At 42.1% G+C, this 16,797-nt stretch overlaps 1 protein-coding gene across 4 annotated transcripts in view; it reads left to right on the top strand.

The window, feature by feature from the left end:
- slc6a9 (solute carrier family 6 member 9) overlaps positions 1–16,797 on the top strand; it is a 222,206-nt gene that overhangs the window by 171,149 nt on the left and 34,260 nt on the right. For all 4 annotated transcript variants that reach the window (XM_067990113.1, XM_067990112.1, XM_067990114.1 and 1 more), the window contains one exon: positions 16,109–16,265. In XM_067990113.1, the coding sequence (XP_067846214.1) occupies positions 16,109–16,265 (157 nt within the window). The remainder of the gene's footprint in view (positions 1–16,108; positions 16,266–16,797) is intronic.

Below are 16,797 nucleotides of genomic sequence, written 5' to 3'. Positions count from 1 at the left end.
AAACGAATCCTAATGTTACAGTAGTAAAGCTACTCAAATGTCATATGGCATAGTAAGGGTTAATGCCTCCCATATTGCAGCATTGCTAAGGTCAGATTTCTGGTAACTGTAAGGTCTCCTGAGAACAACAGTGACATAGTTCGTAACCATACTGGAATGATTAGAACTGGGTTTACACAGTGAGTCACACAAAAAAGAAATTATGTTTTTTTCCAGAAAAAAACAGTGACTGTTACTGGTCCGAAGATGTATCTTTCATGTTAGCCTCAACAATATCTTGTCTGCCATCTTGAAAATCCTATCATTGGAGATTAAAGTTACAAGTTATGGGCAGTCACAGGCTCAATAGTATTTTAATAACTGCTCATGCAGCTAGTTTAACCTTCTAATTCATAAAGACCAGCAGGCTGAATCAAGACAGTAGATAAGTTATATTACTGCTTTTAAACCACTCGTGTTCTTTTTGTTTTGCTGTATCTATCTTCTGGCAGGCCTGCTGAGCCTCTTGGAGCTGTTGGTGAAAGGCTATCAGAGCTGATCTAGGAGCTGAAGCTGTATAACATCATGTGATGCTACAATATCTTCAGCTCCAGTAAATATACTGCGTATGATAGATCGTTAATACAGTATGCACAGTAGAATGTAATACTGCTACCGTTTACAAATATTGTATACAAAAGAACTTAATATAGGAGCCTAAATTTTCAGTTTTTGGAGTAGTATAGACTGGAACAGCCATTGGCAGGTTTTAGCCAGACTGAAATGGAAGTGTGTTGTTTACACCCAGTTTTATCTGGTCAGCTTAAATCCTGAGAAGACAGTCACTGCCAGATAGGTGTGCCATGGTCTACAGAAATGGTTGGCATCATGGCGGGTGCAATCAGTCAGGGTACACTGACTGTTAATCACCCTGGCACGCAGTAATGTTTCTCAGTGGAATACTGCAAAATATTAAAATTAAGATTCGAACCACAAGATATAGTGAATTAAATTCTCAACGTCTGTTCCTGCCCTGCCACGCTTTCCTCTTTAAAAAAAAGTATTTCCTACCTGTCCTAGCCCTAGAATAATAGTGCTTTACGCAAATATAGGCATGAAATGATCAAAAAGTGCTAGAAATCCTCCTTTGGGTGAGACATTATATCGAGGCCTCGTCTGCCATCTCAGGTGGACATAAAAGATCCCACAACACTAATCAAAGAAGCTCAGGGGAGTTCTCTCTAATGTCCTGACCAACATTTATCCCTCAACCAGCATCACTGAAACAGATTATCTGATTATTTAGCTCATTGCTGTTTATGGGCAAATGGGCTGCCACTTTTCTCTACATTACAAAAGTGACTACGCTTCAAAATATTTAATTGGTTTGGGACATCCTGAGGTTAAGAAAGGTGCTATATAAATGCAAGTACTTCTTCCTCTTTGTCCTCTGCTTCTTCTTCCTTCACGCAGCACCACTGAATGTATGAGATTCTGTGATTGGGGTGCTTACAAGGAAGGATGCAACTTTACGGTTAGTTAGGCATTGATGTATCTTAGTGGTGCCATCGGGTCTGTCATTCCAGCTGAAGAAGAGCCCCCACCTGCAGCAATCATCTGCCAAAGTGAGGTACGTTTCGCTGTCTGCAAATGCGGGGCCATGGGTACTGCTGAAGTGGCATCGAGCATTACTCGTGCAGCCTGACCTGTCTGGCATCTCTCCATAGATCGTCCTCTTCTTCCGAGAAAATCAAATAATGATTCAGTTGGGAAACCCATGGATACCAGCAATGGTGCTGGGGACAAAATATAAATAATTTAGATCAACCGGCATAAAGAATGTAAAGTGCCAGCAGAAAAAAAAATAAAATGATTAATAACTGTCTAAAATAGACTTACCTTTACATAACTACATCCTTTCCATGAGCTGCAGGATACTTGTGGTCACCTAGCAACCCTGGATGTCCATTTCACATGGATGTTATTTACATTAGCCGTCATGTGGAAAATGGAGTTTCATTTATAAAAAAAGGGCCCTTGTGGCATCAACAGTCAAGGCTGAAAGTGATCCTGTACAATGTTATCACACAAATGCCTTTGTCTGCTATTTTAATGGAGGCGTTAGCCCAGTTACTTTAAATGGGTTATCATCTGTTAAAAAATGGATTTGATATAAACTTATTAAGATTTCATACATTAATGTCACACAAAGTAATTTCTAGGGTTTAATGTTTGAATGCTCCTTTCTGAATTGTATATTGTAGCCAGTTTGAAATGTAATAGCTGATTTTCCAGATCAACATTACACCTGCCAGGGTGCAGGGAGCGAATGGCTACAGAAAGGTTACTTCCCCTTTAAGTACCTGCCCACCTAAAATGTCTGCAGTGTTTATCTGCGGAGATCAGTGAGTTGTGGTTAATCCCTGGTTCCTCAGTGCACCATGTGCCATGTTAGCATGCCAGCTTCCAGTCAGTGCATCCACGGCAGTGAAGCGTGAGTTTGATGAAGTGGCTGCAGTACATCTGTTTACCCTGCAGCACTTTTAATGGGAAACAGAAAAAAATGGAAAAACACTGAAGCACTGAGTATATTAAGGTTTGAGAACAATTTGTCCTTAGATTAACCTTCCTGAGTGAAGTCTCTGCCATATAGTCTGGAGTGATTATTTTACCTGTTTTTGAATAAATGCTGAATGCACTCTATATCAGTTTTGCTAAAACATAAGTTCAAAGGTTGGAACCATAGTTAATTGGGCTGCACAGATGCCCAAGCTCACACTTGTGATTAAAATAACATAAAACAAGTGGCCCTTTTTAAAATGCTTTTTTAAATTGTGATTGTCCCCATCAAGACCCCTTTTAAAAATTATATTACCTTCAAATCACTTTTGTGCTTATCAAGAGATGGGATGTTACCACTTGAGAGATGGAACACTTTTCCTATTATGACCATCTGCTATCAGTATTAAGCATTCCCAGGTCAGATATAGCGTGGTTTCGACACAGAGCAGTGCTCCCTTTGCTCTGTCCGAACAAAGCACTTTTATCCCAACCTCAGCAGCACAACCTTTTTACTGCATCAGTGTGACATTTTCATTTCCCAAACCAGCCAACCTTGTGCCATCCAATCATAGGTGAGACTATGATCCTAAAACAGGACAGGAGATTGTAAACTCCCATGCAAGTCTCCTCTTGAGTGCAGAAGTGCTGGTAGGTCAAGGAATTAGTTTCCAGTAGTGATTTTGTTTGACTACATGAGGGGAGTAGAGGCACATTCATTATCCCTGGATTCCTTGAGCAATTTCTTCATTCCCTGCCACTTTAAACTTGTTTATTTTCCCCCCTCTATCCAGGTCTCCCTAGGTAAGGCACCTTCCAAACACATTCTTTACTTGGTTACTCGGAAGACTGATTCATGGTGGCTTAACAGCTGCATTTTCCCTCCTTTCCTCCTTGGAAGAGGGATGGCTGGTGAATGTTTAGTTTCTGCATGGTAAAGGTTTCGATAGGAAAATTGTCATTTTGGGTATTTGGAAAAACAAAATGCTGTCTTCCCATCATGTGGTATAGTGTCTAGTTATAAAGTCTGGTGCTATACTTAGCAATCCTGTGCATGTTAATTGAACTCCCCCTTACATTCAAGCTCAGTCACCATTTCCAATCCTCAAATGTTATCCACACTGACTGTCTAAACAAAAAGATATTCCTAAAGATAAATCAACAGAAATGATTTGAAAATACAAAAGGCTGTTAAAGTTAACCGTAATTCTATGTAACCGTTTAATTTTAAAAAGGAGTTCTCATCTGGGACATCTTCATGAACATAAAATTCCACTCATATTTTGTTTAACACTACTCTGGTAAATGGTTAGTGTCAATGTTACATAACCCTACCATTTTCTGTGTATGTAGTTCTAAAATATTTTCCAGAATAATAAGAAGTTACGTCAAGAAAGCAGCCTCAGCCTCCTTTAATTACTGGAGCTTTGGTAATGTCAGGTCCGATCTACTTTTTACTGTGCAAGCTGTGTGGGCCAGTCTGCGGACCCCATCGTGGCAGCAAGCGTGATCCTAATCATAGCTACATGATTGAATGGCTGCTGCACATATAAAAAAAAACACCAGTCCCGGTTTGCTTTAACTACTGAGCTATGTAAATGATTCAGGAATTAAAAGAAACTTTTTTTTCCTAAATTTATGGTTATTTTTGAAGATATTGCAGAATGAAGTGCTTATCAAATTCTCATCATAGAATTCTCATAATAGGGAACGATTTCTTCTGTTTGCTGTTTATTGTGAAATAATAAATGATTTCTTTATACACAATATAAACAGAAAACAGAGGAAATATTCCCCCAAATCACAAATTATAAGAGTGAATCTGTGACATATCAATGTATTCCACTTTCTTGATGAATGATTACGTTAGAGGATTAATGATGTGACATCATTACCAAAGGTTTGTGAAGAAATAACCTCCAGCTAATATTTGAAAGTACGCTGTACATCCATGTTTGTGGCACACATCTTTTAAAACTAGTTGATCTCCCGTGACATTGTACACAAAGGGGTAAACTTTGACCTTGTGCGATAGTGTAAAACGGGTCATAGCGAATCGGCAGCCTGTTTTACATCTCTCCTGATTTTTATTTCCATTGAAGGCTGTGTAAATAAAAATCAGGAGAGATGTAAAACGGGCTGCCAATTCACTATCACTCGTTTTATACTATTGCACAAGGTCAAAATCTACCCCAAGGAGCCAAGATCAAGTGTAATCTTCAGGTGAAGAGCGGTTAAAGGCCAGGGGTAATTAGATCAAGGCACACAGCCACAATTCAATCCCCATTTTTAAAGTCATACATTCTGTCCTTATTTTTATATTTCCATTATAAATTGTTATGTCCACATTTATAATGTAGACAGCCCATGTAAACTTGTCATTCTATAATTACACCTTCCTGCCAGGTGGTGATGCTACAGTACCTGCACTCAGGGGAGGCTGTAATTACAGTATGACAAGTTTACATCGGCAGTATGCATTATAAATGTGGACACAACAACTTATAATGGAGGAAGTGTGTGCAGACATAAGATTTTTAATATATTATAGATTGTCAGGTCCCACAGCTTTAATTGAGAGTCTTAATTTGTTGTTCAGAAGCAGTATGCTTAAAGTAGCAGTGCCCATTAATTGTAAATCTTCCCGGTTTTAATTTAAAAGATGTCCAGCTGGCTTGTAATGTTGACTGAATGCATCCAGGTGCCTGGCACACATTTGTGTAGAAGCTGCCTAACAGGATGCTTTTCCTCAATGAAGTCAATGGGCCATGTGTTACAACTGTGCTATTTTTTCTTAAAGGAGACTGCACCCTGTTGTAAAACATGACAAATTTCAATGGTTGATTCATGAAAAAAATCCTCCTGTATGCCAAGTGGTCTGCATGCACTGTGGAGAAGCTGTATTTTTTCCACCACCTGGAGTGCTATTGCTTCTCTTTCCTCCAGTACAATGTGGGTCAGATGATATCACTGTGGGTGGCTTGAGTGCTATAGCTGTACTATGTGACCTGCACAGAATTTAACAACAATAAAGTAAAAGTTTATTTCAAAGAACTGTGTAGAAAGTTAGAAAACAAGGTTTCAGGACACAAAGCGGCACTAGGTTCTGTCTGTCAGAAAGATATGTTGAATGATTAGATTAGAGCCAGGATGAGGAAAATGACAAGAGGTTGGCTAACCTAATTGGGTCAGATTGTATAATTTGCTGTCACACACAATATGGTTCATGCTTTTGTCACCAGATTGTGTGTCAATCTTTGGCTGGTTCTGAATTCTGTTTTTTTACTTTAATTTTGTTGGTGAATTTTTGTACTGGTCAAGATGAGGGATATCAGTGCCAGGTAAATTAATATTTAGCTGCATGTTGCATCTCTTACATGTATCATACATTTTCAGATCAGCTATGGACAGGATATAAGGTGAAGCTCCCTTTATTCTTCACCAATGCATCTAAGTTCCCTGACCTCAGAAAAGCATCCCAGTTAGTGTACTGTTTCCCACACAAGAGGGGGCAGAAATCTGGCACATTGGGAGCAGAGTGGCAGGAATTTGGGGTGGAAAGCACATTCTGATGGAAGGAGGTGGTGGGGGGTTTGGGGGGGGGGGGTGGTTGGTGCTCCTTTCAGTGGAGCAGCACCAGGACTGCAATTTCTAGGCTTAATTGTCCTTAGGCACCTGAGGGAGATTACTGAATTATGGGTAGTTTCATGTTACGCCCCATTGCCCACAAGGAACTGGATTGAGACTGTCACAACTCATTCATTTAAGACCATTGCATCTGACAAAGAGAAAGGAAACTTTCATTTCATTAGTGTGAACTGGGTCCCAGAGATAAAAAGGACAGTGTTTGAACCCACTGTTCCACCCTGCCCTCCATATCAAGCAGTTGCATTGTTATTTTGTAACCGACATATTCCTCCCTAGTTCTGTGTCAAAAGCAGAAATCATTATCAGCAGCTTTTCTTGAGTTTTTGAGTGAATCCAGGAGAACAAAATGACCACTAAGGAGGATAATTGTGATGTAGAGTGTGATAACCCAATGAAAGAATCTATTCTTCAGTAATGCTCTGCTTCCTGACAGATGCACTACAAAAACTGACATAATCTTGTCCCTAATTCAAATATAACATATAAGGCTTTGGCATTCCTTGATATGTTCATAGAATCATAGAATGGTTACGGCACAGTAGGAGGCCATTCGGCCCATTGTGCCCGTGCCGGCTCTTTATAAGAGCAATCCAGTTAGTCCCATTCCCCGCTCTTTCCCCGTAGCCCTGCAAATTTTTTCCCTTCAAATATTTACCCAATTCCTTTTTGAAAGCCACGATTGAATCTGCTTCCACCACCTTTTCAGGCAGCTCATTCCAGATCATAACTAATTGCTGCGTAAAAACGTTTTTCCTCATGTCACCTTTGGTTCTTTTGCCAATCACCTTAAATCTGTGTCCTCTGGTTCTCGACCCTTCCGCCAATGGGAACAGTTTCTCTTTATTTACTTTACCTAAACCCTTCACGATTTTGAACACTTCTATCCAATCTCCTCTCAACCTTCTCTGCTGTAAGGAGAACAACCCCAGCTTCTCCAGTCTATCCACGTAACTAAAGTCCCTCATCCCTGGAAGCATTCTAGTAAATCTTTTCTGCACCCTCTCTAAGGCCTTCATATCCTTCCTAAAGTGTGGTGCCAGTGTTTTATAAAGGTTCAACATAACATCCTTGTTTTTGTACTCTATGCCTCTATTTATAAAGCCCAGGATCCCATATGCTTTTTTAACTGCTTTCTCAACCTGTCCTGCCACCTTCAAAGATTTGTGCACATATACCCCCAGGTCTTTCTATTCCTGCACCCCCGTTAGAATTGTACCATTTAATTTATATTGCCTCTCCTCATTCTTCCTGCCAAAATATATCACTTTGCACTTCTCTGCGTTAAATTTCATCTGCCACGTGTCCAGCCATTCCACCAGCCCATCTATGTCCTCTTGAAGTCAATTACTATCCTCCTCAATGTTTACTACACTTCCAAGTTTTGTGTCATTTGCACATTTTGAAATTGTGCCCTGTACACCCAAGACCAATTAATATATATTTAAAAAAGCAGTAGTCCTAATACCGACCCCTGGGGAACACCACTGTATACCTTCCGCCAGTCCGATAAACAACCGTTCACCACCATTCTCTGTTTCCTGTCACTTAGCCAATTTCGTATCCATGCTGCCACTGCCCCTTTTATTCCATGGACTTCAGTTTTGCTGACAAGCCTATTATGTGACACTTTATCAAACCCCTTTTGAAAGTCCATATACACAACATCAACCGCATTGACCTCATCAACCCTTTATGTTACTTCATCAAAAAACTCAATTAAGTTTGTTAATCACGATTTGCCTTTAATAAATCCATGCTGGCTTTCCTTTATTAATCCACACTTGTCCTAGTGACTATTAATTTTGTCCCAGATTATCATTTCTATAAGCTTCCCCACCACTGAGGTTAAACTGACTGGCCTGAGTTGCTGGGTTTATCCTTAAATAAACCTTCACATCACTTCGGACTGACTAACATTATTCTCAAGTTTTTATTTTGTTATCACTTAGGTCTCTACCCACACATTTTCTCTAGTATTTAAATTTTCCATCGATTAAAAGTAATTCCCAGACTGCTCTCTCTACTCTCATGGCTTATGATAACTTTGAAGCTGCTCAATCTGCTACTGCCATTGCTTTATGCTCCTATCTGTGTAGAATGTGTTATCTGTCCATAGCAAGAATGCTATAAAGTATCCATTCTGCTTTTCATTATACTCTCAACTTCCTGACTATATGTATGATGCACAAGCTCCCAGAACCAGACACAATATGGACTATATAAACTAAGCTGTTTGCAAAATCAGGCAGGGTCAGCACACTAACAGCAAGCGTGTGCTAACGCACTTTGACTGTACCCAGATGCAAGCCCTATCGAAAATCTACCCCACTGTCTCTTAATTACATTTGGATATTCTGCCTCCAAGGAGATGGGGGAAGTTACCATTTTAAGTTCCAGTTAAATATTTGTTTACTCTGCCCTTTAATGCATGTGCTGTTGTGTGACCTCTGAGATTCCAGTGGTTAACTTCTTTATGATCTGTACAAAACTCGAGAAGCAGTGAGTTGGCAGGAGAGGGCTTGCTAACGTTGTATTCAATCTTGTTTTCTGTCAAGTTTGAAATAGCACTCTAGATTTGTGAGATCTCCACATGTAGGACAACCTCTAATCCATATTGCAATTATCCATTTGAAAGTACTGTACCAGCTTTACACTAGGCTATATTTTCTCCATCTTAATTTCACTGTAAATTTGAAAAACCCTACAACTGACTGTAATAAAAAGTTATAGATTATCTGCAACAACAGATAATATAAACAATCAATTTTCCCCATTCCCTTTCACTTAGCCTTTTATAGGACTATAATCACTCAAGGCGAATGCTTAATGGGTTTTGTGGTATCTGCTGCTAACCCCGAACCATTGGGTTGGATTCGTCTTCTCTAACATTGTTTTTTGTGTGCTTTAATATTTAATCTTATACATGAGCGCACACAAACAACAATAACTTGCATTTATACAGCATCTTTAATGTAATAAAACATCCCAAGGCACTTTACAGGAGCGTTATCAAACAAAATTTGACACCGAGCCACATAAGGAAATATTAGGACAGGTGACCAAAAGCCTGGTCAAAGAGGTAGGTTTTAAGCAGTGTCTTAAAGGAGGAGAGAGAGGTATAGAGGCAGAAAGGTTTAGGGAGGGAATTCCAGAGCTTAGGGCCTAGGCAGCAGAAGGCACGGCCGCCAATGATGCAGCGATTAAAATCAGGGATGTGCAAGAGGCCAGAATCGGAGGAGTGCAGAGATCTCGGAGGGTTGTAGGGCTGGAGGAGGTTACAGAGATAGGGAGGGGTGAGGCCATGGAGTGATTTGAAAACAAGGATAAGAATTTTAAAATCGAGGCTTTCTTGGACCGGGAGCCAATTAGGTCAGCGAGCACAGGGGTGATGGGAGAACAGGACTTGGTGCGAGTTAGGATATGGGCAGCAGAGTTATGGATGAGCTCAAGTTTATGGATGGTGGAGGATGGGAGGTCGGCCAGGAGAGCATTGGAATGGTCAAATCTAGAGGTAACAAGGGCACGGATGATAGTTTCAGCAGCAGATGAGCTGAGGCAGGGGCCGAGACGGGCAATGTTACAGAGGTGGAAGTAGGCGGTCGTGGTCATGGAGCGGATATGTGGTCGGAAGCTCATCTCAGGGCCAATTAGGGCACCAAGGTTGCAAACAGTCTGGTTCAGCCTCAGACAGGGAGAAGGATGGAGTCTGTGGCTAGGGAACGGAGTTTGTAGCGGGGACTAAAGACAATGGCTTCAGTCTTCCCAATATTGGATGGTATGTTGCCTCCCTGGTGCCAGTGTCAAGAATGTCATTGAGCGGCTGCAGAACATTCTGTGGGAGTGGGGGGTGAACAGCCAGAGGTCGTGATCCATATCAGTACCAACAACATAGGTAGAAAGAGCAATGAGGTCCTGTAGGCAGATTTTAAGGAGATAGGAAAGAGATTAAGAAGCAGGACCTTAAAGGTAATAATCTCTGGATTACTTCCGGTGCCATGCGCGAGTGAGTATGGAAATAGAAGGATAGAGCAGATGAATGAATGGCTGGAGAGATGGTGCAGGAGGGAGGGCTTTAGATTCCTGGGGCATCAGGACCAGTTCTGGGGAAGGTGAGACCTGTACAGGTCGGACACGTTGCACCTCAACGGAGCTGGGACCAATGTTCTTGCGGGGAGTTTCGCTAGTGCAGTGGGGGGGGGGCTTTAAACTAATTTGATAGGGGGATAGGCACCAGGATGTAGCATTGGAAAGGAAAAACAAGGGGCACAAAGGATCGGGAGCGAAAGATAGCACTAAAGCAAGTAATAGTACAGTATTAGGTGGGATCAGACTAAGAGAGAGTACAAGAAAGTCTAAGACTGGTTTGCAGTGCATGTGTGTAAACGCACAAAGCGTGGTAAACAAGGTTGGTGAGCTGCAGGCGCAAATAGTCACATGGGAATACGATGTCATGGCGATAACGGTGACCTTGCTCAAAAAAGGGCAGGATTGGCTACTAAATATTCCTGGTTACAAGGTGTTCAGGAAAGAAAGGAGTGGGGGTGGTGGGTGGCAGTATTGATTAAGGAGAATACTACAGTAGTAGAGAGAGAGAATGTCCTGGAAGGGTCAAGGACAGAATCTATTTGGTTAGAGTTAAGAAATAAAAGAGGTGCCATTACACTACTGGGTATATTCTATAGGCCACCAACTAGTGGGAAGGATATAGTGCAGCAAATTTGCAGGGAAATTAAGAGAGGTATAAAAGCTATAGAGTGGTTATAACTGGGGACTTCAACTATCCTAATATAGACTGGGATAACAATAATAATATAAGGGGCAAAGAGGGGGAGGAATTTTTGAAATGTATTCAGGAAAACTTTCTTAACCCGAGCTTTTCCGACCCAACGAGGAAGGAAGCATTGCTGGACTTGGTTCCAGGGAATGAAGTGGACCAAGTGGAGCAAGTGTCAGTGGGAGAGCATTTAGAGAGCAGCGATCATAGTATCATAAGGTTTAGAATAGCTATGGAAAAGGACACGGACCACTCTAAAATAAAAAATACTCAATTGGAGGAGGGCCGATTTCAATGGGATGAGAACAGATCTGGCCCGGGTAAATTGGAATCAAAGATTGGTAGGCAAAACTGTAAGTGAACAATGGGCAGCCTTTAAAGAGGAGATGATTCGGGTACAGTCTAGGCACATTCCCACGAGGCAGAAAGGTAGGGCAACTAAAGCCAGAGCTCCCTGAATGACAAAAGAGATAGTGAGTAAGATGAAACGGATGTCAGGTTGATAACACAAGTGAGAACCAGGCAGAATATAGAAAGTTCAGAGGGGAAGTGAAAAAGGAAATAAGAGGGGCAAAGAGAGAATGAGAATAGACTGGCAGCCAACATAAAAGGGAATCCAAAAGTCTTCTACAAGCATGTAAACAGTAAATGGATAGTAAGAGGAGGGGTGGGGCCGATTAGGGACCATAAAGGAGATCTACTCATGGAGGCAGAGGGGTTGGCCGAGGTACTAAATGAGTACTTTGCATCTGTCTTTACCAAGGAAGAAGATACTGCCAGAGTCTCAGTAAAGGAAGAGATAGCTGAGATACAGGATGGGCTAAAAATTGATAAAGAAGAGATACTAGAAAGGCTATCTAAAGTAGATAAGTCACCCGGTCCGGATGGGATGCATCCTAGGTTGCTGAGGGAAGTAAGGGTGGAAATTGTGGAGGTACTGGCCATAATCTTCCAAACATCCGTAGATATGGGGATGGTGCCTGAGGACTGGAGAATTGCAAATGTTACACCCTTGTTCAAAAAAGGGTTTAAGGATAAGCCCAGCAACTATAGGCCAGTCAGTTTAACTTCAGTGGTGGGGAAACTTTTAGAAACAATAATCCAGGACAGAATTAATAGTCTCTTAGACAAGTGTGGATTGATTAGGGAAAGCCAGCACGGATTTGTTAAAGGCAAATTGTGATTAATTGACTTTTTTGATGAGGTAACAGAGAGGGTAGATGAGGGCAATGCAATTGATGTGGTGTATATGGACTTTCAAAAGGCCATTTGATAAAGTGCCACAAGGTAGGCTTATTACCAAGATTGTGGCCCACGGAATAAAGGGGACAGTAGCAACATGGATATAGAATTGGCTAAGTGACAGGAAAGAGAGAGTAGTGGTGAACGGTTGTTTTTTGGACTGGAGGGAGTTGTACAGTGCTGTTCCCCAGGGGTCGGTGCTGGGACCACTGCATTTCTTGATTTATATTAATGACTTGGACTTGGGTGTACAGGGCACAATTTCAAAATTTGCAGATGACACAAAACTTAAAAGTGTCATAAACAGTGAGGAGGATAGTGATAGACTTCAAGAGGATATAGACAGGCTGGTGGCATGCGCGGACACATGGCAGATGAAATTTAACGCAGAAAAATGCGAAGTGATATATTTCGGTCGGAAGAACAAGGAGAGGTAATATAAACTAGAGGGCACAACTCTAAAAGGGGCACGGGAACAGAGAGATATGTGGGTATATATGCACAAATCGTTGAAGGTGGCAGGGCAGGTTGAGAAAGCATATGGGATCCTGGACTTTATAAATAGAGGCAAAGAGTACAAAAGTATGGAAGTCAAGATGAACCTTTATAAAACACTGGTTCGGTCACAACTGGAGTATTGTGTCCAGTTCTGGGCACCGCACTTCAGGAAAGATGTGAAGGCCTTAAAGATAGTGTGGAAGAGATTTACAAGAATGATTCCAGGGATGAGGGACTTTAGTTACGTGGATAGACTGGAGAAGCTGGGGTTGTTCTCCTTGGAACAGAGACGGTTGCAAGGAGATTTGTTAGAGGTATTCAAAATCATGAAGGGTCTAAACAGAGAAGATAGAGAGAAACTGTTCCCATTGGCGGAAGGGTCAAGAACCAGAGGACATAGATTTAAGGTGATTGGCAAAAGAACCAAAGGTGACATGAGGAAAAAGTTTTTTACACAGCGAGTGGTTAGGATCTGGACTGCACTGCCGAAGAGGGTGGTGGAGGCAGATTCAATCATGGCCTTCAAAAGGGAACCGGATAAGTACTTGAAAGGAAAAAATTTGCAGGGCTACGGGAAGAGGGCGGGGAAGTGGGTCTAGCTGGATTGCTCTTGCATAGTGCCGGCGTGAACTCGATGGGCTGAATGGCCTCCATCCTTGCTGTAATGATTCTATGATTAGTTGAAGGAAATTTTTGCTTATCCAGCACTGGATGTCAGACAAGCAATGTGACAAATGAGAGACAGTGGAGGGGTCGAGGGAGGTGGTGGTGCGGTAGACCTGGGTGTCATCAGCATACATCTGGAACCTAACGTTGTGGTACGCGAACAAGGTGCAGACACTTAAAATTTGGTCTGTTAGCTCCTATGTGTGACATTGCAGCTGAGCCTACTCCCCTTCACCTGACTCCCACGCATGGCACTTCCAACAGTGGTCACAGGACAGTAAAGGAGTCGGAGTCCAGTCCAGCTTTCATTTTCCTAACCAAAGTGCACTGAGGTCAATTGTAGCACCTCTGTAGATCAATCTGGAATCTTCCAGTATGTAGGCCTCAGATACTCACTCAGTAAACTTCCAGGATGCAGACCTCAGCCCCTCACTCAGAAAACTCACAGTATGCAGGCCTCAGATATTCACTCGATAAGCTCCCAGTATGTAGGCCTCAGATATTCACTCAATAAGCTCCCAATATGTAGGCCTCAGATATTCACTCGATAAGCTCCCAGTATGTAGGCCTCAGATATTCACTCAATAAGCTCCCAATATGTAGGCCTCAGATACTCAGTAAGTAAACTCACAGTATGTAGGCCTCAGATACACACTCAGTAAACTATCAGTATTTAGACCTCAGGTACTCACTCAGTGAACTATCAGTATTTAGACCTCAGGTACTCACTCAGTAAACTATCAGTATTTAGGCATTTCACACTCAATGAATCGCAATATTATATGGACAAAAATCAATGTGAGCTCAGAGCCAAACTCCATGAGATGTGATGTATCATGTCAGGTGGAGGCATTGATTCCTGCTCAGCGGAAGTCACTGAGTAACCCAGATGACACTATGGATATTGATACTGTTTTCCTTTGTGAATGCCAGTCTGGAATGGAGATTGGTTCCCTAGTGCAGTACCTGCTCAGCCTGCTTGGATCTCACTACCATCTATTTAGTTTCCCTCCTCCCCTCAGTTTTTCTCCCTGTCCTCATCAGAAGGTAATTTGTGCTGGCAGCCCCAGCATACCTTGCACAGGTGGCCAGTTTTCATGTGTGAGCCTAGACTGTGCACATTGGTGGACAATTGGACCATGAAGAACATCACAGCTAAGCCCAATCCTGTTTTCATCCAATATCGACATACATGCACTTTTTAGTAGGGGTGACTGGAGGCGGTCAGTTGCAGGCTGATATATATATAGGCCAGGGCACTCAAACCAGACAACTCAGTGCAGATTGGACCGGGAACCTTCTGGTCTGTATGGTTCAGTACTTAATTACACAGTACAATCCAAGACATTGGGGTGGGGTTCAGAAAAGTTGTTTACTTTCTAACCTTTCTTAGTGTGGAGGTGGGATGGTTCCGTGATGTAGGGGAAAGAATAGCAATAGTGACTTAATGGGGCTTCATGCAATGGTGCAGTAGCATTATTAGATTCCTGTCATGATTTTCTGGAAATAAGCAATTCAGCCCACCAAACTCAGGGAACGAACATGTCGGACAGGTTCCATTTGCTATTGAAAGACTGGCTACCAAGAACAATGGCCGTGTGTACAATGCTGGATACTCTGTAGTGAAGCTGTGGAACTGTTTGTAACAAGCTAATTCTATATCTCGCCGTGCAAAAGCTCACTTGTAACTCCTTTTGTCTGGATTCAGATTCTCGTCTCATGAAAATAAAAATACTGAATCATTGATGCTGACACTCTAACAAAGGGTTGCATTGTTTTACACAACATAACAAAGATTATCTTTTGTTAACCCTACTTTGTGGAGTTTACAGAGATGCACATTCTGTTACTATAGCAGCTGCCTTCAGCTTTGTTTATTAATTAGTTTCTCCTGAGTTTTTTTTTCTCCCAAAGCCGCATAATGGGATACATTTTCACCGGAACTGGTATTCCTCGAATACCTCAATCAAATGGTCATTCTTCATATGTGAGCCTAGACAGAGATTGTCATTGGGCTATTCAACTATGGAGGCCATAATAGTGTCCATACCAGCACATTTTCCAGCAGGGGTCACTGGATAGCAATCAGAGACAAAATAACGTGTGATATTTTCACCCTTAAATGCTCAGGGACACTAAACCAATTGTGGGCCACCCTCACCCCTCCACCTGATGCCCAAACTGAGATCAGCTACCTCAGTTTTGTCACAAGTTTGAAAGAAGAAATATGACACATGTTTGCACTTTTAAGATGTTTTCCCCATTGACTGAGTGGTCTTTCCCTAGCACATTAAACACCACCTGGGGTCGAACCTGGGGCCTTCCTGATCTGAGTGGTAGATTATCACACCATCCGGTTCCATTATCCACTGTGCCACTGGAAGATCCTATTTAACTCGCTGCTTGGTTATCTAGACCCCTATACAATGCTGCTGTGTAACAGGTTACTGAGAAGGGTGCAAAACAAGCTCTGGGATGGCTCAACCTCTGATGGTGCTGGAGAGAGGTCAGCCACTTCTCCAGAGGAAAGGAAGAGGATAAGAGAAGGGAAGTCATAACAAGACATTTTTATACGTCTCTTGGAGGCTGGCCATTGAGTGGCATCGGCAAAGGACTGTGAGCAGGTAGCCAACAGCCCATCTCGGAGATTGAAATAATTTTATGTTTTATTGGTAGTGTAGTAGAAAGTGTGACTGGGTTTATCTCCAGGACGCTGATGGTTTTATTTGAACTTTTTTGCAGAATGGTGCTATTCCAGGTGAGATGGTGAAGAAAGATGAAAACTTGAAGCGTGGGAACTGGTCCAATCAGATAGAGTTTGTTCTGACTAGTGTTGGATATGCTGTAGGTCTTGGGAATGTCTGGAGGTTCCCCTACCTGTGCTACAGAAATGGTGGAGGTATGTAGAATTTCTGTAATTTTCTGTGTGTGAGCGTGTGTGTCTGTTTTTGTGTGAGTGTGTGTGTTTACGCACATGCATTGGGTGTACTATATACAGAGTATGAGCTACTCCACCCCTCCCTCAACACCAAAAACCCGGTATCCGGTGTGATGTGAAGATGCCCAGAGGCAGACGGGCACATATGAGGGGGAGATAAAAGCCATGCCATAGAGCTGGCACTCATTCGCCCCTTAATTTTTCTCTTCTTCCTTGTGGAGAAATCCGGAGCCTCCAATCAGCTCCCACAATGGTATGGTTAAGGTTAGATACCTGCCATGCGAAGAATCATGAGAGTCAAACCTTATCCTACCACTCCATAGCACATTGCACTGCAGGTCTGACTGAATGATACTTGATATACCGTACCCTGTACGTGGCATCCAGCTGCACCATATGCCCTGGATTCCAATGGCTTCCTGAATCCAAAGAGTGAACCTGAATTGTATACAGTCATCTGAGCCCTAATCATGAGTCACCAATTCAGCGTGTT

This window comes from Heptranchias perlo, chromosome 9 (genome assembly GCF_035084215.1).
Source record: "Heptranchias perlo isolate sHepPer1 chromosome 9, sHepPer1.hap1, whole genome shotgun sequence".
Taxonomy (NCBI): Eukaryota; Metazoa; Chordata; class Chondrichthyes; order Hexanchiformes; family Hexanchidae; genus Heptranchias; species Heptranchias perlo.
Note: the sequence above shows the minus strand (reverse complement) of the source record. Positions and strands in the feature narration are given on the sequence as shown.